Source organism: Cavia porcellus, unplaced genomic scaffold (genome assembly GCF_034190915.1).
Source record: "Cavia porcellus strain 051 isolate PalLab524CR breed Dunkin Hartley unplaced genomic scaffold, mCavPor4.1 scaffold_1, whole genome shotgun sequence".
Classification (NCBI taxonomy): Eukaryota; Metazoa; Chordata; class Mammalia; order Rodentia; family Caviidae; genus Cavia; species Cavia porcellus.
The window spans coordinates 189,285,363-189,306,035 of NW_026947484.1; the positions used below are offsets into that span (position 1 = coordinate 189,285,363).

Consider the following 20,673-nt stretch of genomic DNA (forward strand, 5'->3'; position numbering starts at 1 on the left):
CAAGAACTAATAGAATTATATATAGCACAATCATCTTAGCTATCTTAGGTGTACATATACAAATTTATATCTTTTTCTTTTCCCTTCCTTCTTTTCTCCTTTTCCCTGAATTATTTTTCCCCTTTGAGCAGTTTCTTACCCTTTCACAATATTTGGTGAAGATTTTGTATCTTATTTACTCTTTAAGTATCTTATACTAGGGAAACAATATGGTATTTACACATGCAAGTTTGATTTATTTCACTTATGAGTATGGTCTCAAGTTGCATCCATTTACCTATAAAAGCCTCAATGTGTCCTTTCTTTATAGCTGAGTAGTATTCCATTATATAAAAATACCACATCTTTTTTTATCCATTTCTCAGTTGATGGGCATTTAAGTTGTTTCCAAGATCTGGCTATTACAAATTGTGCTGCTATAAACATGGGCACACATATATCACTGTGGTGTGATGTTTTCAGTTCTTCTGGGAATATGCCCAGAGTGGAATAGCTGGGTCAAATGGGACTTCCAATCCCAGCTTTTTGAGGAACCTCCAGACTGACCTCCACAGTGGCTGCACCAGTCTACACTCCCACCAACAGTGCAAAAGTATTCCTTTTCCCCACAGCCTTCCAGCATTTGTTTTTGGTGGTTTTCTTGATCCTGGCCATTCTTTATGGAGTTAGATGGACCTCAGTGTGGTTTTAATTTGCATTTAATGATGCTGAACATTTTTTCATGTATTGATATGCCATTTGTATTTCTCCAGCTGAGAACTTTTTAAAATTCTTTATATGTTCTAGATAGAAGTCTTTTGTATGAGGGACAATTGACTAAGATATTTTCCTAATTTGTGGACTTTCTTTTCACTCTGTTGGAGATTTCGTTTGACATGCAAAAACTTTAATAAGATGAGATCCCAGTTGTTGATTCTGGGAAGTAGTTCCCATGCAGTTTGATTTTACATGAATTTTCCGCCTGCCTGTGTCTTCAAGATTTCTACCTACTTTGTCTCTCAGCAGATTTAGTGTTGCTGTTTTGATATTTAGATCTTTGATCCATTTTAACTTTAGTTTAGTGCATGGTGGTAGGCAAGGATCTAGTTTTAGTTTTCGGCATACGGAGAGCCAGTTTTTCCAGCACCAGTTATTAAAGAGACTGTTGTTCTTCCAGTGAACATGTTTGGCCCCTTTGTCAAAGATAAGGTGTGTGAGTGTTTGTAGCTGTGATTATATCTTCTAATCTATTCCATTGATCTTCAGGTCTGTTTTTATTCCAGTACCATGCTGATTTTATCACAGTAGCTTTGTAGTATAACTTCAAGTCAGAGATTGTGATGCCTCCTGCCTTGCCTTTGTTGCCCAGAATTGCCTTTGCTATTCTAGGTCTCTTTTGGGTTCCAGATGAATTTTAGAAATGATTTCCCTAGATCTATGAAGTATGCTAATGGTACTTTGATTGGAATCGCATTAAATCTGTATAACAATTTTGGGAGAATGACCATTTTCATGTTTGTTCTTCCTATCCGCGAACAAGGAATGCCTCTCCATTTTCTGAGATTCTCAATTTCTTTTTTCAGAGTATTGTAATTTTCACTGAGTAGATCTTTTACTTCCTTTGATAGACTTTGATAGATTCCGAAGTATTTCATTTTCTTGGATGCTACTGTAAAGGATGTGGCTTCTCTTATTTCTCTCTCAGTGATTTTGTTGCTTGTGTAGAGGAATGCTATTGATTTTGATTTTTGAGTGTTGACTTTGTATCCAGCTATATTACTGTATTTGGTTATTACATCTAGAAGTCTTTCAATAAAATTTTGTGGGTCTTCTATAAACAGTATTATGTCATCTGCAATTAATGATAATTTAACTTCTTTTTGTATCCTTATTTGTTTTATTTCTCTCTTATCTAATTGCTTTGGGAAATATTCCTAGTACTATATTGAATAGGAATGATTGTAATGGACATTTTTGTCCAGTTCCTGATTTCAGGGTAAAAGCTTTCAGTTTAGTTGTTCTTTTGTTTGTTTGTTTGTTTTTGTTTTTTTGTTTTCTTGTACTGGGGATTGAACTCATGACCTCGCATTTGCCAGGCAGATGCTTGTGCCAGTGAGCTAAATCCCTGGCCCAAGCTTTCAGTTTTTTGACCATTTAATGTGATTCTGGGTGTTGGTTTGTCATAGATGGCTTTTATAAGAATGAGGTAAAGACCATCTATTCTTATTTTCCGTAGGGTTCTTATCATGCATGAGTGTTGGGCCTTATCAAAAGCTTTTCTGCATCTATTGAAATGATCATATAATTGTTATCTTTGATTTTATTGATATGGTAGATTACATTTATTGATTTGCATATGTTGAACCATCGCTGCATTCCTGGGATGAATCCCACTTGGTCATAGTGTATGATCTTCTTGATGATTTGCTGCATTCTGTTTGCCAGTATTTTATTGAGAATTTTTACATCAATGTTCATTAGAGAGATTGGCGTATAGTTCTTTTTTATTGGTTGGGTCTTTCTCTGATTTTGGTATTAAGGTAATACTTGCTTCCAGGAATGAGTTAGGGAAAATTGCTTCCCCTTCTATTTCATTGAAGCATTTGAGGAGTGTTGGCATTAAGTCTGCCTTGAATTTCTTGTAGAATTCTGCAGTGAATCCATAGGGACCTGGCCTTTTCTTTGTTGGTAAGCTTTGAATTACATTTTCAATTTCATTCTTTGAAATTGGGTTATTCAGCAGTTTTACATCTTGATGATCCAGCTTTGGTAGTTCATATGTTTCTAGGAATCTGTCCATGTCTTCTGTGTTATCGAACCTATGAGAGTAGAGATTTTTGAAGTAGGAATTGGTGATCTTCTGTAGTTCCAGAGTCTGTAGTGATTTTACCCTTTTCATTCCTTATTGCTTGAACTTGAGATTTTTTTTCTTCCCCTTTTTAAATAAGGTTAGTTAGGGGCTTATCAATTTTATTTATTCTTTCCAAGAACCAACTCTTTGATTTGTTAATTCTTTGTATTGTTTTCTTAGTCTGTATTGCATTGATCTCTGCATCTTTATAATTTCTTCCTTTCTTTTGGCTTTGGGCTTGACTTGTTCTTCTTTTTCTAGATTTTTGAGGTGTAGCATCAGGTTATTTGTGTTTGTTCTGCTTTCTGGATGTGGGAATTCACTGCAATAAATTTTCCTCTGAGGACTGCTTTCATTACATCCCACAGGTTCTGGTAAGTTGTATTTGTATTTTCATTTGCTTGAGATATTATTTAATTTCTTCTTTAATTTCCTCTATGACCCATTGATTGATCAGGGGTGTATTAGTTAATTTCCATGTGTTTGTGGAATTTTTGTGGCTTCTTTTGTCATTAATTTCTAGTTTCATGACACTATGATCAGATAATATGCATGGGATAATTTTGATTCTTTGACATTTACTTAAGCATGTTCTATGGCCTAGCATATGGTCTATTTTGGAGAACATCTCCTGTGCTGCTGAGAAGAATGTATATTCTGTGTTGTTGGGTGGAACACTTTATACATGTCCACTAAGTCCATTTGTTCACATGTTTGATTCAGTTCTGTTATCTCTTTGCTGATTTTCTGTCTGGTGGATCTGTCTTTGTGTCAATAGGGTGTTCAGGTCTCCCATTATAATTGTGCTCTTGCTTATTTGAGTTTTTATTTCTATTATATTTATATTATCTATTTATATAGCTGGGTGCTCCCATATTTGATGCATATATATATTTAAGTTTATTGTCTCTTCCTCTGAAGTTTCCCCCTAACTAGTGTGTAGTGACCTTCTTTATCTCTTTTGATCATTCTTGGTTTGAAGTTCACAATGTCTGCAAACAGAATAGCTACCTCAGTTTTTTTTTTCCTTTTGGTTCTTGTTGCATGAATATTGTTTTCCATCCTTTGATTTTCAGTCTATGAATTTCCTTTGGTTTCTCGTATACAGTATAAGGTTGGATGTTGTTTCTTGATCCATTCTGCTGGTCTATTTCTTTTAATTGGTGAATTGAGGCCATTTACATTAATGGTTATAACAGATATGTATTGGCTTATTTTTGTCATGTTATCTTTCTGCTATTGGTTCTTTACCTTTCTCTTCTATTTAATTGCTTGCCTTGCTTAGTGGTTTTTTTTTTTCTGTTGGTGTTCTTGAAATTGTAGTTATTTTTATGTCTATCTACAATATCTTTCAGTATTCTTTGCAGGGTTGGTTTGGTGGTCATAAAGCCCCTCAACTGTTCTTTGTCATGGAAGTATCTTATTTCTCCATCCATTTTGAAGGACAGTTTTCAGGGTACATCAAGGTGGGTTGAAAGTCATTTGCCTTTAGAATTTGAAATACTTTACTCCATGCTCTTCTTGACTTCATTGTTTGTATTGAGAAGTCTGCTGTGATTCTGATGGGTTTTCCTTATAGGTGATCTGTCTCTTGTCTCTTAACAGCTTCTAATATTCTGTTCTTATATTAAATTTCTGGGATGTTGATTATTATATGTCTGGGTGTAGATTTATTTTGGTTATAGCTAATTAGAATTCTATATGACTCACTTGTTTCCATGTCAGTTTCTGTTCCCATGTTTGGGAAATTTAACTTCTGTAAGTAGTCTTTTGATATCATTTGTGTTGGCATCTTCTTTTTTGTTTGCACTTATCAATCTTATATTGTTTTTCTTTGCATCATCTTGCAACTGTCAAATTGTTATTTCCTGATTCCTTGTTATTTTTAAAAGATCTTTCCTTTCCTGTCCACTAGCTGCAATCTTATCTTCCAGGTCTGAAAGTTTATCTTCACTCTCATTGAGGTGGTTTTGCCAGCTTTAGATGGAATTTTTGATTTCTTGGATATTCTTTGAATCTGTTTCATGCATTCTGTGTCTTTCTTATACTGTTCATTCAAGGTCTCCATCTGTTTGCAGTGCTCCTCAGTTTTTCTAACTATGTCTTCTTTAGATGTGTTCAGCATTCCTTTTATTACATTTATATTTCTTGTTTTACCTGGGAGATTATTTCTGATCCGAGTTCCTTTACAGCCTCATGAGTTGCTTCTTTACTTCAGTTGCTATCATTTCAGATGTTTCATATGTATGGTTTACATTTTTTTCTATGTCCACGTCTCCTAGGCTTGTTTGGGATGGGCTTGAAGTTTGAGGTTGCATTTTGCTCTTTCCTTTTGTCATTTTCCTTTGTTCTGCTAGAGAAGCTGAATGCAAGGTCTCAGCTGCTTCCTGGGTTGAGGAATGCAATGCAGGGAGTTTCCCCAGTTGAGTGGAGGTCATTAGTCAGGACCTACCAGCTCCCTAGTGGCACTCAAAGGCTTTTCAAATGTGGGGAGTACACTGGGCAGGCCTTCAGCACACCCCACATGGTAGTGTGAAGCCCCTTGGCTGCATGAGGTTTCTGGGTGGGACTCTGCCAGGTTCTGAGTGGCATACCAAGCTGAACAGCTAGATGGAGTATGCTGTGTAGGTCTTCAGCTCATGCCACAGGGTGCATCAAAGCTCCACAGATGCTTGGGGTTGCTGGGCGGGGCCCTACCAGGTTCCAAGGGAAGTGCTGAGGTTGCACGGCTGGATGGGGTCCGCTATGCCACTCTTGTTGATTTTAAGTTTGATAATTTTACTATTTTCTATCTAGTTGTTCTACCAATTTTTTTTTTTTCTGGTACCGGGAATCACTCACAATTGTGTGCTTTGCAAGGTAGGTGCTTATGACACTGAGCCAAATCCCCAGCATGTTCTACCAATTGTTGAGAGATTGATATTGAAGTCTCCAATTATACTTGTGATTTTATCTTTATTTTTTTCAATTCTATCAATTTTTGCCTCACATTATTTGTAGTTCTGCTGTTTGTTGCATACAGAGTTAGTATTGCTACGTGTTTTTTTGGCATGTTTTATCTTTATACCATTATGTAATGTCTCTCTAGATTCCTAGTAATTTTCCTCACTCTAAAATGTACTGTATTGGACTGAGGATTTAGCTCATTGGCCCAAGCACCTGCTTGGCAAGTGCAAGGTCATGAGTTTGATCCCTAAAAATCAAAAAATGTACTGTATCAACCTTTCTTCTTCCCCTTTCCCCGCCCGTCCTTCCTTCTCTGTCAGGATTCTTAGTTTAATCACACCTGCTAAGTATTTCTTGCCATGAATTGGGACCTGGGCATCACTGGGGACTATTTTTCAGCTTCTGCAACAGAATGAAGTTGGGTGTAGGTTCCTCACTTTGCCTTTATTGGTTTGGGGGGGGAGGTGGGCAGTATTTTTCTGTGATAATTGCTGGGAGTATAGAGAGAAATTATTGTTTAAAGTTTTCTCTCTTGTTGAGTTAATAAAATGTTTTCTGCCCCTTTTACGTTAATTTGACCAAGGGAAGCAGAATTTTGGAAGTCTTTAGTCTGTGCCTCTTAGCATGTTTGAGTTAATAGATCTTTCAGTTGCAAGTTAGATATTTCAAGCACAAAGAAAATGGATCTCCTCTACTCTGAGTGGATATCTCTTTGGTAATCTCAACTTTAGTATAGTCTCCTTGTACATCTTCCACCTTGAGCAAACTCTAGAGTCTTATTTCCCATTTACTGTCTCATAAAATCTACAAAACATCTTTGAATTCTGTGATTTCATGGACATTGTAGGGTAACAACCATCACTAGGGCTTGCTCACCTCTAAGAATTCCTGATTTTATTTCATTTTGGTCCTCTATGGATTTTTAAAAACTTTCTTGCCCATTCAGTAATGCTTTTTAAGTGATAATTTTATCCAGAGTGGAATATCTGGGTTGAATGGAATTTCTATTTTTAGTTTTTTTAAGGAATCTCCATACTGATTTCTATAGTAGTTGTACTAGTTTACATTCCTACCAATAGTGTAGCAGTCCCCTCCAGCCTTGTAATTTGCTATTATTTGATTTCTTGATGGTAGCATTCTTCTGGAGAAAAAAAGAAACTCAGCATTGTTTTAATTTGTATTTTTCTAGTGACCAGAGAAATTGAACATGTTCTCATGTATTTATTAGCCATTTATATTTCTTCAAAGGAGTGTCTATTCATTTCAGTTTGCTCATTTTGGATTGTGTATTTCATTTTGGGATCTAATTGTTTTGAGTTTTTTGGTGTATATTCTTAATATTAGTCTTCTGTTTGAAGAATGGCTGACAAAATTTTTCCCCATTTAGTAGATTGTCTCTCTGTTGATGGTTTCTGCTCTTGTACATAAATTTGATATGATCTCATTTGTTGATTGTTTTAGTGCTATTTTTCATATAAGTGGGGTTCTGTTCAGAAAGTCCTCACCTATATCTTCAAGAGTTTTACTTATTTTATCTAGCTAGTTTAGTTGTTTTCCTTGGAAAGTTCTTTAAGGATCTATGGCCACCTTTGCTGGTGGAAGCATAAGCCAGTGTTTTTTCCACCAAGTTGTCTATACCCTTGATCTGGATTCAGTCTGTGTGCCTTCTACAGGTTTAAAAACACTGCTCTCACCACACTAGAAGAGATGAGAGGAACAAACTCCAGAGATCTGTTATCCTGACAAAAGCATGGCACAGATCTTTTATTTTGCTGGCACAGTATGCCTTCTGGTGACATCGTTCTGATTTTGCTTTGTGGAGAACTCCCTCCTGTGCTGGAGTTGGTCATTACTCAACATGCCCTGTCCCGTACTAACCTCCGAGGGCATATGACAAGGAGAGATCAGTCAGATAGTATTTCCGGACTTTGAATTGTGAATTCAGCAGCTCAGTGACTAGTAACTGGACTCACACCAGTAATGGATCTCAGAAGAGCTCATTCATTAGCTCCTGGGTTCAGCTTCTAATCTTGGATTATGTTTTTCTGTTTATTTTTTCTTTTGACAGAAGGCTTTAGTTTTTTTCAAATGAGTTTTAAGAAAATAAAAGCAATGCAATTTTTAAACAGTTTCGAAAACTTTAGAAAGTATAGCAATATACTTAGTTTCATTTACCTAAAAAATGGTGCAATTCCAATTAAAAGCTGCAGAGGTCATGACAAATTGAATCAAGCAAATTCATATATATGTCTGCCCTACTGGATGCTAGTGACCACCTAAATGTTAGTTTGCACTTAAAATACAAGTGGAAATAGGAATCATCACAGTTGAGTCCCAATTTTAAGATGCACATGTGAAAAAATTTAAAAGGTAACTATCACGTAATATGGAGAGTCTGGAAGAAATTAAATGTTTTTGTTTTTCGAGGCAGGATCTCATCACATGGTTCAGGTTGAGCACTTGCACTCACTGTGCAATGCAGGCTGGCCTTAAATTCATGGTGAGTCCCCTGCCTCAGCCTCCTGAGTGCTGGAATTACAGGTGAATGCCACAATGCTAGTCTGGATTGTATTTCTAAGATTTGATCTTCCAGATTTTTCTTTGGTCTATGAATTATACCCTGCCTTCCAAGCTGTTCCTATTAGTGCTTAATTATTTAAAGTCTCAGTGCTCCCTGACTGATGGTGCTACATGAACACCTTTTAGAAGGAATGAGTGGATCAGGAAATGTGGATGTGCAGGTGTCTTCAGTGCACACACCTATAATTCCAGCACTCAGGAGGCTGAGGCAGGATTGCTGTGAGTTCAAGAACAGCCTAGGCTACATACTGGGTTCAAGGCCAGCCTGGTTTACATAGCGAGACCCTATCTCTAAGTAAATAAATAAACAAATAAATAAATAAAAATGAAAGGCCTTTGGACTGAGCCCCCACTGAAGGGATGAATTCTCTTGCTGGTTGCATTTCAACAGTGTTTGGAACACTCTTCCAGGCCAGGGAGCGAGCTCATGACTGTCCAAGGCAGCTAGCCAGCTTCACCCTTGGCTGCCTCCAACTATTTGGAACTTCTTTCTTTGTTAGTTGGAATCTGATGCTACACAGGATTGATCCTATCTCTATAAATCCTCCTCCATTCTCTAGAGGCTTCTCAGGGATTTGAAGAAAGGGGAATGCATCCTGCTCTGACTTTCTTCTAGCTATACAAGCTCATTCTTCTAGCGTGCAGGTTGTAGTCCTTGTTTCTTCACAGTATATTCCAGTTAACCCATGTCCAGTATATTCCATGCCAACCCAGTGTGAAGTTGAGGGACGTCCTAGACACTCTGAAAAGGGCATCATCAGGTAGGACCATCACCTCCACATTTTGGGGGTGTCAGTGTTTTTAATCCAGCCTCAGATAAAGTTCAGCATTATGTCAACTCCATGCTACTCCTGACTCATGGGGAGCTTAGCACTCAACTCACTAAGCCTTTTTCACACATGCTGCTACCCATCCTGGTTTCCCTAGTAGGCCCACGTACTCCTTTTATTGTTTTGTTTTTAACTCACAGCCCTACTTAAAAATATAACAGATCCTGCCTAATTTTCTGTGACATGCTCAGTCAGATCTTGCCCACATCTCAGTTCCTCTTGAAGTATTTATTCTAAATACACAGAAGAAGGAAATGTTAGGAAACACTGCATCTCTCTCAAACAGCGGCCAAACTCAGCTCAGAGCAGAAGCCATAGGTGTAATTCAGAGAAAACCTCAGCCCAGGTTGGGGTTGGCTGAGGTTTCCAAAGCTAAGTCTCTTGCTTAAGATTGTAATGCCTGTTACTCATTTCCTTTTGGAAGCAGCTAATTCTACTCTTAATGTCAGATTTAACAGCCAAAAGAAAGTATTTGAATCTGCATTTATTGACACTGCACATAGTAATTTTTTTAAAAAGACTACAAAGTGGATTGGGATATTGTGAAATTTAAATCCCTGCCACAGAAATCATGAAATGCTCAGTGTCACTTGATTGGGTGATAAGGAATCCTAAGCGTAATGTCAGGCTTCTTGAGGGTCAGTCCCCTGACCTCCCTGTCTCTGTCCTCTTAGGAGGTCTCCACAGTCTCTCTGTCCCCTCTATGTCAGGAATGCATGAGGTGGAATCCCTAGGTTTTAGGGACCCTTCAGCAAGTCTCAGATTACCTGGCAGAAGGATCCAAATCAAATCTTCCTCTGTGGCTGTGCAGGCTGTGGTATGTACACTTGAGCCTGTGTATTAGTTGTCTATTGCTGCACATCAGTTTTCTACTGCTGCATAATGGATTACCCCAAAATTTAGTGGCTTAAAAGAATAACATTTATTTTCCCACAGCTTCAGTGGCCCAGCTTACTTGGGTCTCTACTCCAGGGTCTTCCAAAAACCTGCAGTCATCACAACATGTAACAGGGAGCTACCTGCTTCCTATCTCACTCATGTAGTTGCTGGCAGGATTCAGTTCTTTACAGGCTGTAGGACCACAGCCTCAGATCCTCCGAGTTCCAGTGGCTCCTTACTGGATGAGCCTCTCTGTGTAACACTGTACAGTGTGGCAGTGTCCTTCACCAGAGTAAGCAAGGGAAAGAGCATTAGCAAGATGGAAGTCACAGTTCTTAGTAACCTAATCACGGAAGACACAATCACTTACTAGAAGCAAGTCAGTAGAGCCAGCCTGCCTCAGTGGAAAGGGATTGCACAGGTGTGACTATCTGAGGTAGATCCCCGGAGGCCATGTCAAAAGCCTCCTACCACATTATGTGACTGTACATAGTAGGCAGGGAGGGACAGACAGGATGTAAGGCCCACAGCTCCAACAGCTCTAGATGGAAGGTGAATACAATAGGTGGGGAACAGAGAGCAAAAGCTTGGGGACTCAGGTTACCACTTCCCATATCACCAGGCAAACTGGCAGAATGATTGTGAAAATGTCTGTAAATTGCATGATAATTCTTTATTATGATTTTCAAATCCCTTCCATGAAATCCTTATAAAAACCCTTAAGTAGGGCTGGGGATTTGGCTTAGCGGTGTAAGTACCTGCCTGGTAAGGTTGTAAGTTCGATCCCCAGAACCAAAAAACAAACAAACAAAAACAACAACAACAACAACAACAACAAAAAACCCTGAAGTAAATGAGATGAGCATCTTACTACATTCATTTTGCAGCATGGAGAATGATTGGAAGGGGGCACTCACATACTCTTGTTGCCACGCACTGTAGGAATTCTTGTAACCCGATAACCACAGTATGATCATGGTTTCCCCAAGCTGCACCTAGCATTGTGCCTTGCTTACATGTGTGTGCCACAGCCTTCAGACCAAGGAGGATGATGTGGTGGCATGAAACATGAGAGGCTTGGTTAGCAGCCAAGGTAATATGAACCTGATCGGGGCTCCTCAGGCCTAGTGACATCCTGTGACCCACACAGGAAGGCATTCTGGGAGTTTCTAGATTATTGCCTGTCTGAGAACCAGGCAGCCAGGAGCCAGACTGTCTGCTTTCACACTCTGTTCCCAGAGCTTTCTCGATGACAGGGAGTCCCTCCTGGGGCCAACATGGAGGCTGAAAAGCACCAGTACAGGGGCTCGCAGAGAACGAAGTCTGCACATGTGCAACTGGTACCAGAAAGGGAAAACACTGTTGTACCTATTTTATTGCTGGGGCAGTTGCGGCTGATGCTTGCCCAGGTGTGGTAATAGAATTTGATCCCATACATTTCTCCCGAAGGCAAGCAGCCTCTTGGACAGCTGCAAACTACTGCAAAAGGTCAGGTCTGACTGCTGTTACTAACACAGCACAGACACCAGGTACTTTTCCTGCCCACGTGTGGAATCAGCACAGCCAGTGGGAGCAGTCCTGCTCCTGAGGAATTCAGGAAGAAATCTTCAAAATGAGGTTTGTAGTCTTCTTGCTGAGATGTGAAGGATCTATCCAGAACGGTTCACCCTGCTAGCCAGCCTCGCAGGAGTGTTACCAGAAAGCTTTACGTTTCCTGTAGCTTGGGGTTGGGGTGGAAGACGATTTCAGTCCTAGGGTTTTGCTCTCTTGGTGCCCTGGCTGCAGGCCTGGACGGGCCCCTGCTGGAAGGAAGTCAGGCCTCCTCCCCCCAGGAGGAAGGGCTCTCCTGTCTGTGGTCGGGCTTTGTGCTCACTGGATTCCAGGCTGTCAGTCTCACACTGAGCTCCCGGGATGCTTAGCCGGCAGATTGTTTTGTTCGTTTTCTTCTGCAATTAATTTGGAAATTACCCAGCTACCCACAGCCTCTCCCAGGTGTTCTGTAAACTATGGGCTTGCTCCTGCAGCATTCCCTTGCCTTGGTGGGACCAAGTTGGGCTGAATCAGTGAAGGGGGTGGGGGGGCAGTGACGGGAGACACTGTTCCGCAAAGGTAGGGATTGTGTTTTAGCAAGAAGCAGTCCCCTTCTGCTCTGGTACTAACCATCCTACCTTGTAGGATCTGAAGCAACCAGATGCACATACTTCATAGATGTTGTCTTTAAGCCTCCCACGCTCAGAGGAGATAAGTCAGAAGCCACCCTGTTCAAAACCCCAAAAGAGAAGACTCCCAGAGCGCCAGTCACTGCTAACATGCAAGTCTCCACTTTCACTTCCAGGGAGGAAAGTTCCTCAGTGTTCTGCTTCATCTTGCTGTGGCCACCTGAAGCCAAAGAAGGGTCCTGGCCTGGGGTCTCGAACAGTAACTCCAACAGTAACAGGGAAAGTTAACATCCCTGATTTCTCCTTCTAAGGAACAAGGTGTAAGACTAGATAACCTGTTGACAATGTATTTATTGATAAGAAACGCAAGGAAGTTCTCAAAGGGAATAAATCAGGAATTAGTTCCCCTCTGCACTAAGGGTCACCTTCTATATTAGTATGCATTTGGCTGGAAGGAACACTCAAGACAAAGCCTTAAATGTGAAGGCCATTTGTTGTTTCTAACAACAGGCACCAGCAGGTAGAACGCGTGGTTCCAGGATTGGTTCTTTCAACGTCCCTTTTTTTTGCCTTTGGACCTCATGCCTTGCCACTGTCCTGTTCTGCTGTCCTCAGCAGGCTGATATGTTCTCTTAGGCTGAACCCTCTGTGTCCCACATGGCTGTCATACTTGCAGGTGTCACACTCAAAAACAACCAAAGATATAAAGGAGTGGTTGCTCTCTATTTGTCTCTTAAAAATAGATGGTTCCAGAAGGCCTCAGCAGACTTCCCTAGACATCTCATCAGCCAGGAAAGTATTCTGTGCCATTCTCAACCTGTCAATGACAAGAGTGATGGAATTATCACATCTGCCCTAAACAAGTCAAGATCTAATAAAATGGTACCCTGAGGGACTTCTAAAACACATGACCAACTGAAATTTGGACAAAATCAGGGTTTTATTAGTAAGGAGGGAAGGAAGATGGCTGGGTAGACAACTACCAGTGTGTGGCGCTTACTTTTTCTGAATACGCCAAAAGGAGGATGCACTCTCATTTTTGTACAGAGTGGCTGGCCATTGTCCCCCTGTCCACCTGGTCACCCACGCTATCCCATCAAAAGTCCTGTGCATGCTCCTCATGAGAGGACACTGGTTTTTATGAGTCCCAGGCAGGGAATCAGGGAAGATCTCACTACACACAAAGTGAAATAGTGGTATGAAATTTTGATAGAAGTAATAGAAAGTGTTATGTAGAAAATAAAATAAAAATTTTTTTGTCTCTTTGAGACAGAGTCTCACTGTGAAGTCCAGGCTGGCCTTGAGCTCACTTTGTAGCCCTGACTAGGCTGAACTTGCAGTGATCCTCCTTCCTTGGCCTCCCTAGTGCTGGGATTACAGCCATATGCCACCACACCCGGTTAGGAAGTAAGATTTTCAAACGCATTCATATTAAATATAATTTTCTCCTAGTGGGAGAAATTCTTCTCAGCACTGTTCTTGCATGTGCTATGTTCTTCTCATACTCCCTGGTCCTTATAATTGGGCTCCCTCCTTGAGAGGGACTGGTCTGGCTTATGTTGGAGCTGGTCACACTGGTCACTGGCAGGACAGATGACAGGAGCAGTGGAGGGAGCAGTAAACTCCATTAGGAGGCTGACACTGTGACTCAGGAAAGGGGAGAAGGGACACCTACTGCCCCTTGTGCATCGGTGGTCTTGGAGGGATGAAATGGAGAGGGAAGTGGTGTCCTGGCTGAAACCTGGAGGTGAAGCAAGGGCAGCTATAAGAGATGGACATGGGGATTGGAAAGGGTCCCAGGTGCCAAAGGTGGGAATTCAGCTGTAAGAGGCTGTGGTTCTCACAGTTTATCTTTTGGATGCTGAGTGCTTCCCTGCTTGCAGAAACCATAAATGGGCTCCTCCACCCACACCCATGAGAAGCTGCTCCAGGTTCCCAGATGGCGAGATAAACTCTCTACCCTGTTCCAGCCTCCCAGTCCCTTCCTCACCCTGGAATACACAGGCCTCTCCTGTGTTTCTGTGTCCAGTTCACCTGAACTTCTGGGCTGAGCTGGAAATGGGAGCCTGAACTTCCCAGCAGAAGGGGTGTGGGGTACGGGGAGCTCCACAGGGAGTGGGCAGTATTCTTCTGGATGCAGGCATCAAGGTCTATTCCACTGCAAATACAGGCTGCCTTTGGCCTCAGCTAGGGAGAGGGGATACTGGAGAGGGCCAGGGGCAGGCTGGAGGGGAGTGATCAAGGGTCAAGTTTATCCCGTAATTTACTGCTGCTTAGGGAGACCAGAATCCAAGGTCTCCAGATACCTCAGCTGGGGCTCAGTAGCTGTCCTGGCTCAACTGGCATCCCTGCTCCAAGACACTTCCAAATGTATTTTTATAGTCACCTAAAGGCGATCTAGAAACAAAAGTTGAGATGCATTCTAAGGCCATGATTCCAAGACTTGGTACACCCCAGGAAGGACCTGATGTGTTCCACCCCAGCTGTGTTCCCTGGCAACTCAGCCCTCTCTCTTCTGAAGCCAGAGACACAAGGTTGCGTTATGGTGCTGGTCAGGATTTTTGGCCAAAAATGGGAGGCTGCTAGAAGATATTTCTAGACCATCTGTAAAACATTTTCCTCTATTTTTTTTCCCCAAAGTTCTGCCTCTTTGCACAGGTCATACGAATCACTGAAAGGCTTGTTGAAATTTGGGTTATGGTCTAGTGGGCCGAAGGTGGGTCCTGAGAGACTATTTCTAGAGAACTTTTAAGCAATGGATATTCATGCTGCTGGGCCTCAGTCTCTATTGCAATACAGACGGGGAGAAAGGCTCCCTTCTTACACCTATCCTCTCCTGGCCCTGGCACAAGTGCTCCCTGAATCCAGAGGATGGAAGGAAGGGTAGCCAGAGAATATAAAGAGGAAAGAGCCTGACTCCTACTTATATAGATATGCGAGACCAAGGCCTGTGGAAGGAACCTGATTCAAAGTATCACAAAAACAAAGCCAGAATTCAGAATTCCGAAGTCTTGTCTGTGCTGTCTGGGCAAACTACGTGTTTTTTTCTTTTTTCTTTTTTTCCCCTTTTTTCCCCCTTCTTTCCCTTTGTGACCGGCTTTGGCTATGTTACCTATGCTGGCCTCTAACTGGTGATCCTCCTTTCTCAGTCTCCTGTTTCCTTTTATTTTAAAACAATGAACACATCCTGTTGTTATAATAAGAAAAATAATTTTAATAAAGGAAACATTTCACAGAGCTCTTAGTACTGAGATTACATTTATGAATGCATTTGGTAAACTGTAACCGCCTTAGGCAGCCTCATATCCTCGGTACGGAGTTCAGGTCAAAGTGTCCAAGAGATATTTCAACGAGGTTGTTTTCTCTTTGGGGGACATAAATCATCGCCCTAGTGGAGGTCACGGCTGCTGCCAACGACACTCGCCCCGCTTCTGGGGTCCGGAAGATTTCGCCAAAGCGCTCAAATCGGGAAGAAGGTTCCCTAATCCGTTTTCGTACTAAACGACCTTAGGCCAAGTCGGCTTTTGTTGCTGGTTTCCCCAGCTTAATTGCAAAGCAACGTTAATTTGAAAGAAAATAAATGGTACAGCTCTGGGGCGAATTCTAACGAGCCTTGGGCAATTAGGGAAGAACGCATGTAATTACCCACACCCCGGGGGCGCCTGCACACGACGCGGGTGCTGGAGAGGAGCAAGCTATCTTTCCGGGTTCATAGAGGGACGAGGAAGAAAAGCTAAAAAGAAACGCACCTCCAGTCTCCCGGACCCCAGATGAGTAGAGCGTTCTGCGGTCAGCCATCCTGGACTCAGACTGACCCGAGGAGCGGCGGTGGGGCGTTCTCCAGATCCCGGGGCCCGGGGCGCAGGGTCGGTCGGCAGCTCCTGCAGGCGCGCTAGCCGGCGGCTCTGTTCCCACCCTTCGCAGGCCTCCCTGTCCTGCCGGTGGCCGCTGCACACTCCCAGGTCCCACCACATCCTCTCTCCTGGCGCCTACCCTAGTTTTGGGCATAATCTCATCCGTCGCTCAAGCCAACAGGGAGAGAGAGTAGGACATAGACGCCCTTTCCCATCCCACCTTTCTTGGGCCTAGGCTTTGTCCTGACGCTCCCAGAGGTTTTCTGAAGAGGCTGCGGTTGTTTTTAAAAGCCTTCCTGGTCACCTATGCCTGTCTGTTTGCAAAGCATTTTTCACTTCTCTTATCTGGGTTAAAGTCAGGAAGACCCTCTGAGGTCACAGCCTCAAATTCCTATTTCGCAGATGAGGACACTGGCAAAGGGACTGGTTTAGGGCGAACGGGGTGACGGGGTGATGGGGTGTCAAAGAACTGGACTTGGTGATTAGGAAACACAAGAGGGGTAATTCCCACATTTACTAGGTGCAAACCTGTTCTCCAGCCCCAGTCTGAGACTGGGGTCTCCCAAGCCAAACGCATAACTCCCGTGTGAAGGTCTGACTCTCAATGTTCCCTGCATCCTGCCCTCCGAGGAGGAACAGAGGCCAGCCAGTCCAGTTGCACTGGCAGAACCCTTGAATTTCATGCCTGGAAGAGTCCCCGGAAGAGGAAAGAGGCCTAACACCGGGACATCCCCAAGGTTTCAGGGATCCATCTGGAATCTCAGCCCACCTCTCTAGCTGCCATCTGCCTTGATGTGGTCATTTACCACCACCAAAGCCAGAAGGACCAGCACTTGGACCTGGACTGTCCTTAGTGGTAGTAATCAGCCAAGGCTGCTGCTGACCATGGCATGTGGCTGGTCCAAAATTAGATGAACTACAATTGTAAAATACACTCCAGAGTTTGATGACACGGGGACACATCTTAACAATTTTTATGTTGATTAGAAACTAAAAAGATATTTTGGAAATACTGGGTTAAGTACATTCTATTAAATTAATCTCACTTGTTTATTAATGTGGCTACTAGAAAATTTTAAATTACATATGTGGCTTACACTGTATTTATATTGGATAGCATGAATTCAGACAAATTCCCATCTGGGCTGAACCAAGTTTATGTCTTTGTAAAAAGGACAGTGCAGCCACCAAAATAAAACATAAAAATAATGGTTTTCATACATTTTTCACAACCCTGCTCTTTCCCACCAAGAAAACTTTGCAAAAAGAGGCTCAGTTTCTCTTGCCAGAACTCACTTGTTCAATTTTTCTTTCCTTTTTAAAGTTTTGTACTAGAGACTGAAATCAGGGCCTTGAGCATGCTAGACAAACACTGTATCCCTGGGCTACACTTCTCATTCCTGCAGTGATAGCAGTGATTTTTATTCACTTCACCTGAATACTCAGGTTTGTCCAAAATCTGTAAGCAGAAATCTGAGAAATATTTAACACTGGAAAATTTCACCCCAGAAATGAAACAGATTTCTCAAGACAGGCCAGATTAGATTTTCTGATTTTGGTGAGCTTGCTGCTTAAACAAGATACAAAATGAAATTAAAAGTCTGGCTTCTCTCTGAAACACACTATGCTGGTCACCAAATTTAATTCTTCTCTTTCCTTTTATGAATGGGGAGGCCATTAAGGTGTAACAGAGTGCACCAGGATGGAAGAGCTAACCCTACTACTGACAGACCTTGCTCACAGGCTCCCTGGAATCCTCTCCTTTTCTTGAATTTGAGTTCACCCACTGGATCCAGGACTGCTTGATGAAAAGAAGTCTTGGACAAAGGATGAATGTATTTCTGTCTGCCTCACCAGAAAACCAGATTTATGATGGGACAGTAGTAGCAATGACCGGCACATCCTGCTCAAAAGTATAATCGCTGCTTGGAGCTAATCCTAGGATTTTAGGTGAGGTGCTTGCCATGATGGTACCAATTCCCTGAACGCGGGTTAGGCTTAGGGTGGCTACTCCGAAGCCTTGGGTGACCCACAAATGCTGCCAAATATACAGGGTGGCTTCCAAGATGATGGGATCCTAAGAATAGTAAGCGGGTAGAATCCTGAATGCCTCTTGCATAGCATTTAGGCTAAAGGTTCTGGTGTTGTGGGTGGGAACTGAGGCACGGTTCAGAGGGTCATGCTGGGCTAGGTAGACTGCCGTTAGGCCTGTGATTCTCAGCTGCCCAGGTCAGCAGGAGTAGATTTCTCTTATAAAATAAGAACAGGGAATTTCTTTCTTTTCTTTCTCCTCTACACTTTAAGAAACCCAGCCTTTCATTGTAGTAACATGGTAAAAGATACATGGGACCGAACCAATTAAAAAGGGCCCGATTTTACGCAGCCAAAGGAAGGGTGACACTACAATTCCCCATCAATCAGATCCAGAATTTTGGCATAGACACATTTCCCCATGCCCTGTGTCACCAAGGACCTTTCCCGGTACAGTGACAGAGGCATGTCTTTGGGGGCTTTGCTGACCTTGGATCTTTTGTGCCAGTCAGAACCGGGTGGCAGTCTCTCATCCTCACACGTATAAGAAAAACCAGGTGTATACGAGGTGCGCCAGGAAGCTCTCAGTTCCCTGTCACATGCCCAACTTTGTCCTCTCTCTAGCTCTGTCCTCAAGGCGGGAGTAAGTTTAGTTCGTGCGGCCAGCCGAGGTATCTATGCGGTTTTGTCCCTGCTCTCTCGGCTCACATAGCAGACACAAACCGATCCACCCCGCCTGGATAGGCGGCAGCGTGGCGGGCATGGTAGGGCCCTCCACTGCCGCCTCCGAGCTGCCCGCCGGGATTGTAGCAGGCCCCCAGCGCTCCGAACTGGCCGGGCGAGGAACGCCCGTAGAAGTCCACGGCTGCCTCGACAGCGCCACTGCCGCCACCCGCGGGGGGCGAGGCGGGTCCGCTGAGGCGGCCGGCCGCGGCGAAGAGCGCGCTGCCCGCGCCCTGAGGGTACGCGCCGTCCGAGCCCGCGTAGGCAGCCGCGTAGGCGGAGGGGTTCGCCGGCCGCGCCCCCGAGCAGCCAGCCGGCTGGTAGCCGGCGGTGTTAGCGGGGGCGCCAGCCGAGGCAAAGGCGCAGGAGCCGCTGGGCCCCGGCGGTGCGGGTCCCAGCTCTGGGCTGAGCGGCCGCTCGGGAACCAGGCCGAAGACGCGGCAAGGGCCAGGCGACGCGGCGGGGTAATAGACGGGCGGCGGCGCGGCGAGCGACGGCGGCGCGTAGCCCGCGTAGACGGCGCCCGGGTAGGGCGCGCGCGCGGCCGACACCGCTCCGGGGAAGATGGCAGCAGCCGCGGCGGCAGCGGCAGCGGCGGCGGCCGCCGCGTCGTGCATGTAGGCCGGGTAGGTGGAGAGGTCCGAGCGCTTGAAGCGCTTTCGGCGGCGCAGGAAGCTGCCGCTCTCGAACATGTCCTCGGCGTTGGGGTCGAGCGCCCAGTAGTTGCCCTTGCCCGGGCGGCCAGCCTCGCGCGGGATCTTGAGGAAGCAGTCGTTGAGCGTGAGGTTGTGACGGATGCTATTCTGCCACTTCTTGGGGTTGTCGCGGTAGAAGGGGAAGCGCTCGGTGATGAACTTGTAGATGCCGCCCAGCGTGAGGCGGCGTTCGGGCGCGTGCGCGATGGCCATGGCGATGAGCGCGATGTAGCTGTAGGGCGGCTTCCCGCGCTGCAGGGGGCGCTTGCGCCGTCGCCCGCCCGCGCCGCGGCCCCCGGTCTCCGCCGGGACCACCGGCCCCGCCGCCGCGGCCTCGCCGCGCTCCTCCTTCACGGCCGCCAGCGCCTCGGGCTGCGGGGGCGGCGGCGGCGGGCCGCTCTCGGCCGTCATGGCTCAGCCGTCCCGCGCGCCCGGCGTCTACGCCGCCCGCCGCCGAGGGTTGTGTGGTGCCGGCTCTGGGCGCTGCAGGCCCACGACGCGCGCTCCGGAGAGACTCCTGTCCGTCGGTGGAGAGCTCTGGAAATCCTCGCAGCGTGGCCCAAGCGCAGTGCTGCCTGGGCCGGGACGCACGGGGCTCGGCACCCACGTTCTGCGGGTTGGCGCGCTGGGGACAGGAGCTCGGTTGTGTCTGCCACCGACGGCCGAGTTTTGGAGGTCGAGGCGGGGCGGCGGCGGCGCTGGGATCCGGACTGGGCTCCCGCTGGCCGAATGGTTGCAGTCGCGCTGGCGCCCGGCGCCCAAGGGCTCCGGGAGGGGTGTCGGGTCGGGGCGGCCGCAGCTGGTCTGGGCGAGCTCTAGACCGAGGACAACCGTCGAGGACGTGCGCAAGAGGAGGCTGCAGGGCCGAGGCTGGTTAGCGCTGGAACGGGGCACTCTGGCAGGGGGTGCTCATGCCGCGCCCCTGCGGCCGAAGCGACGAGCCTAGCCGGGGGCAGAGGCGAGGCCAAGTGGTAAGGTCGCGGTGCGAACCGGGCAGAACGACCAGCGACTGCGCCGCTCCGCAGCGTGGGACTCCAGCTTTGGAAACTGCTGGCCAGGTGCTCCGGCGCGCACACACAGCTGGACCAACTCCTCCCTTCATCGGCATCTCCTTAAAGGCCCAGGAAGCGTGGGGCGGCGCCGGTT

The 20,673-nt window shown here is 45.1% G+C and overlaps 1 protein-coding gene across 1 annotated transcript; it reads right to left on the reverse strand.

Annotated features, from left to right (window-relative positions):
- Positions 1-15,403: 15,403 nt before the first annotated feature.
- Foxe1 (forkhead box E1) lies at positions 15,404-20,628 on the reverse strand. The gene has a single exon (XM_063224977.1). The coding sequence runs from the start codon at positions 19,936-19,938 to the stop codon at positions 18,814-18,816; it is 1,125 nt and encodes a 374-aa protein (XP_063081047.1). The 5' UTR covers positions 19,939-20,628; the 3' UTR covers positions 15,404-18,813.
- Positions 20,629-20,673: the final 45 nt, after the last annotated feature.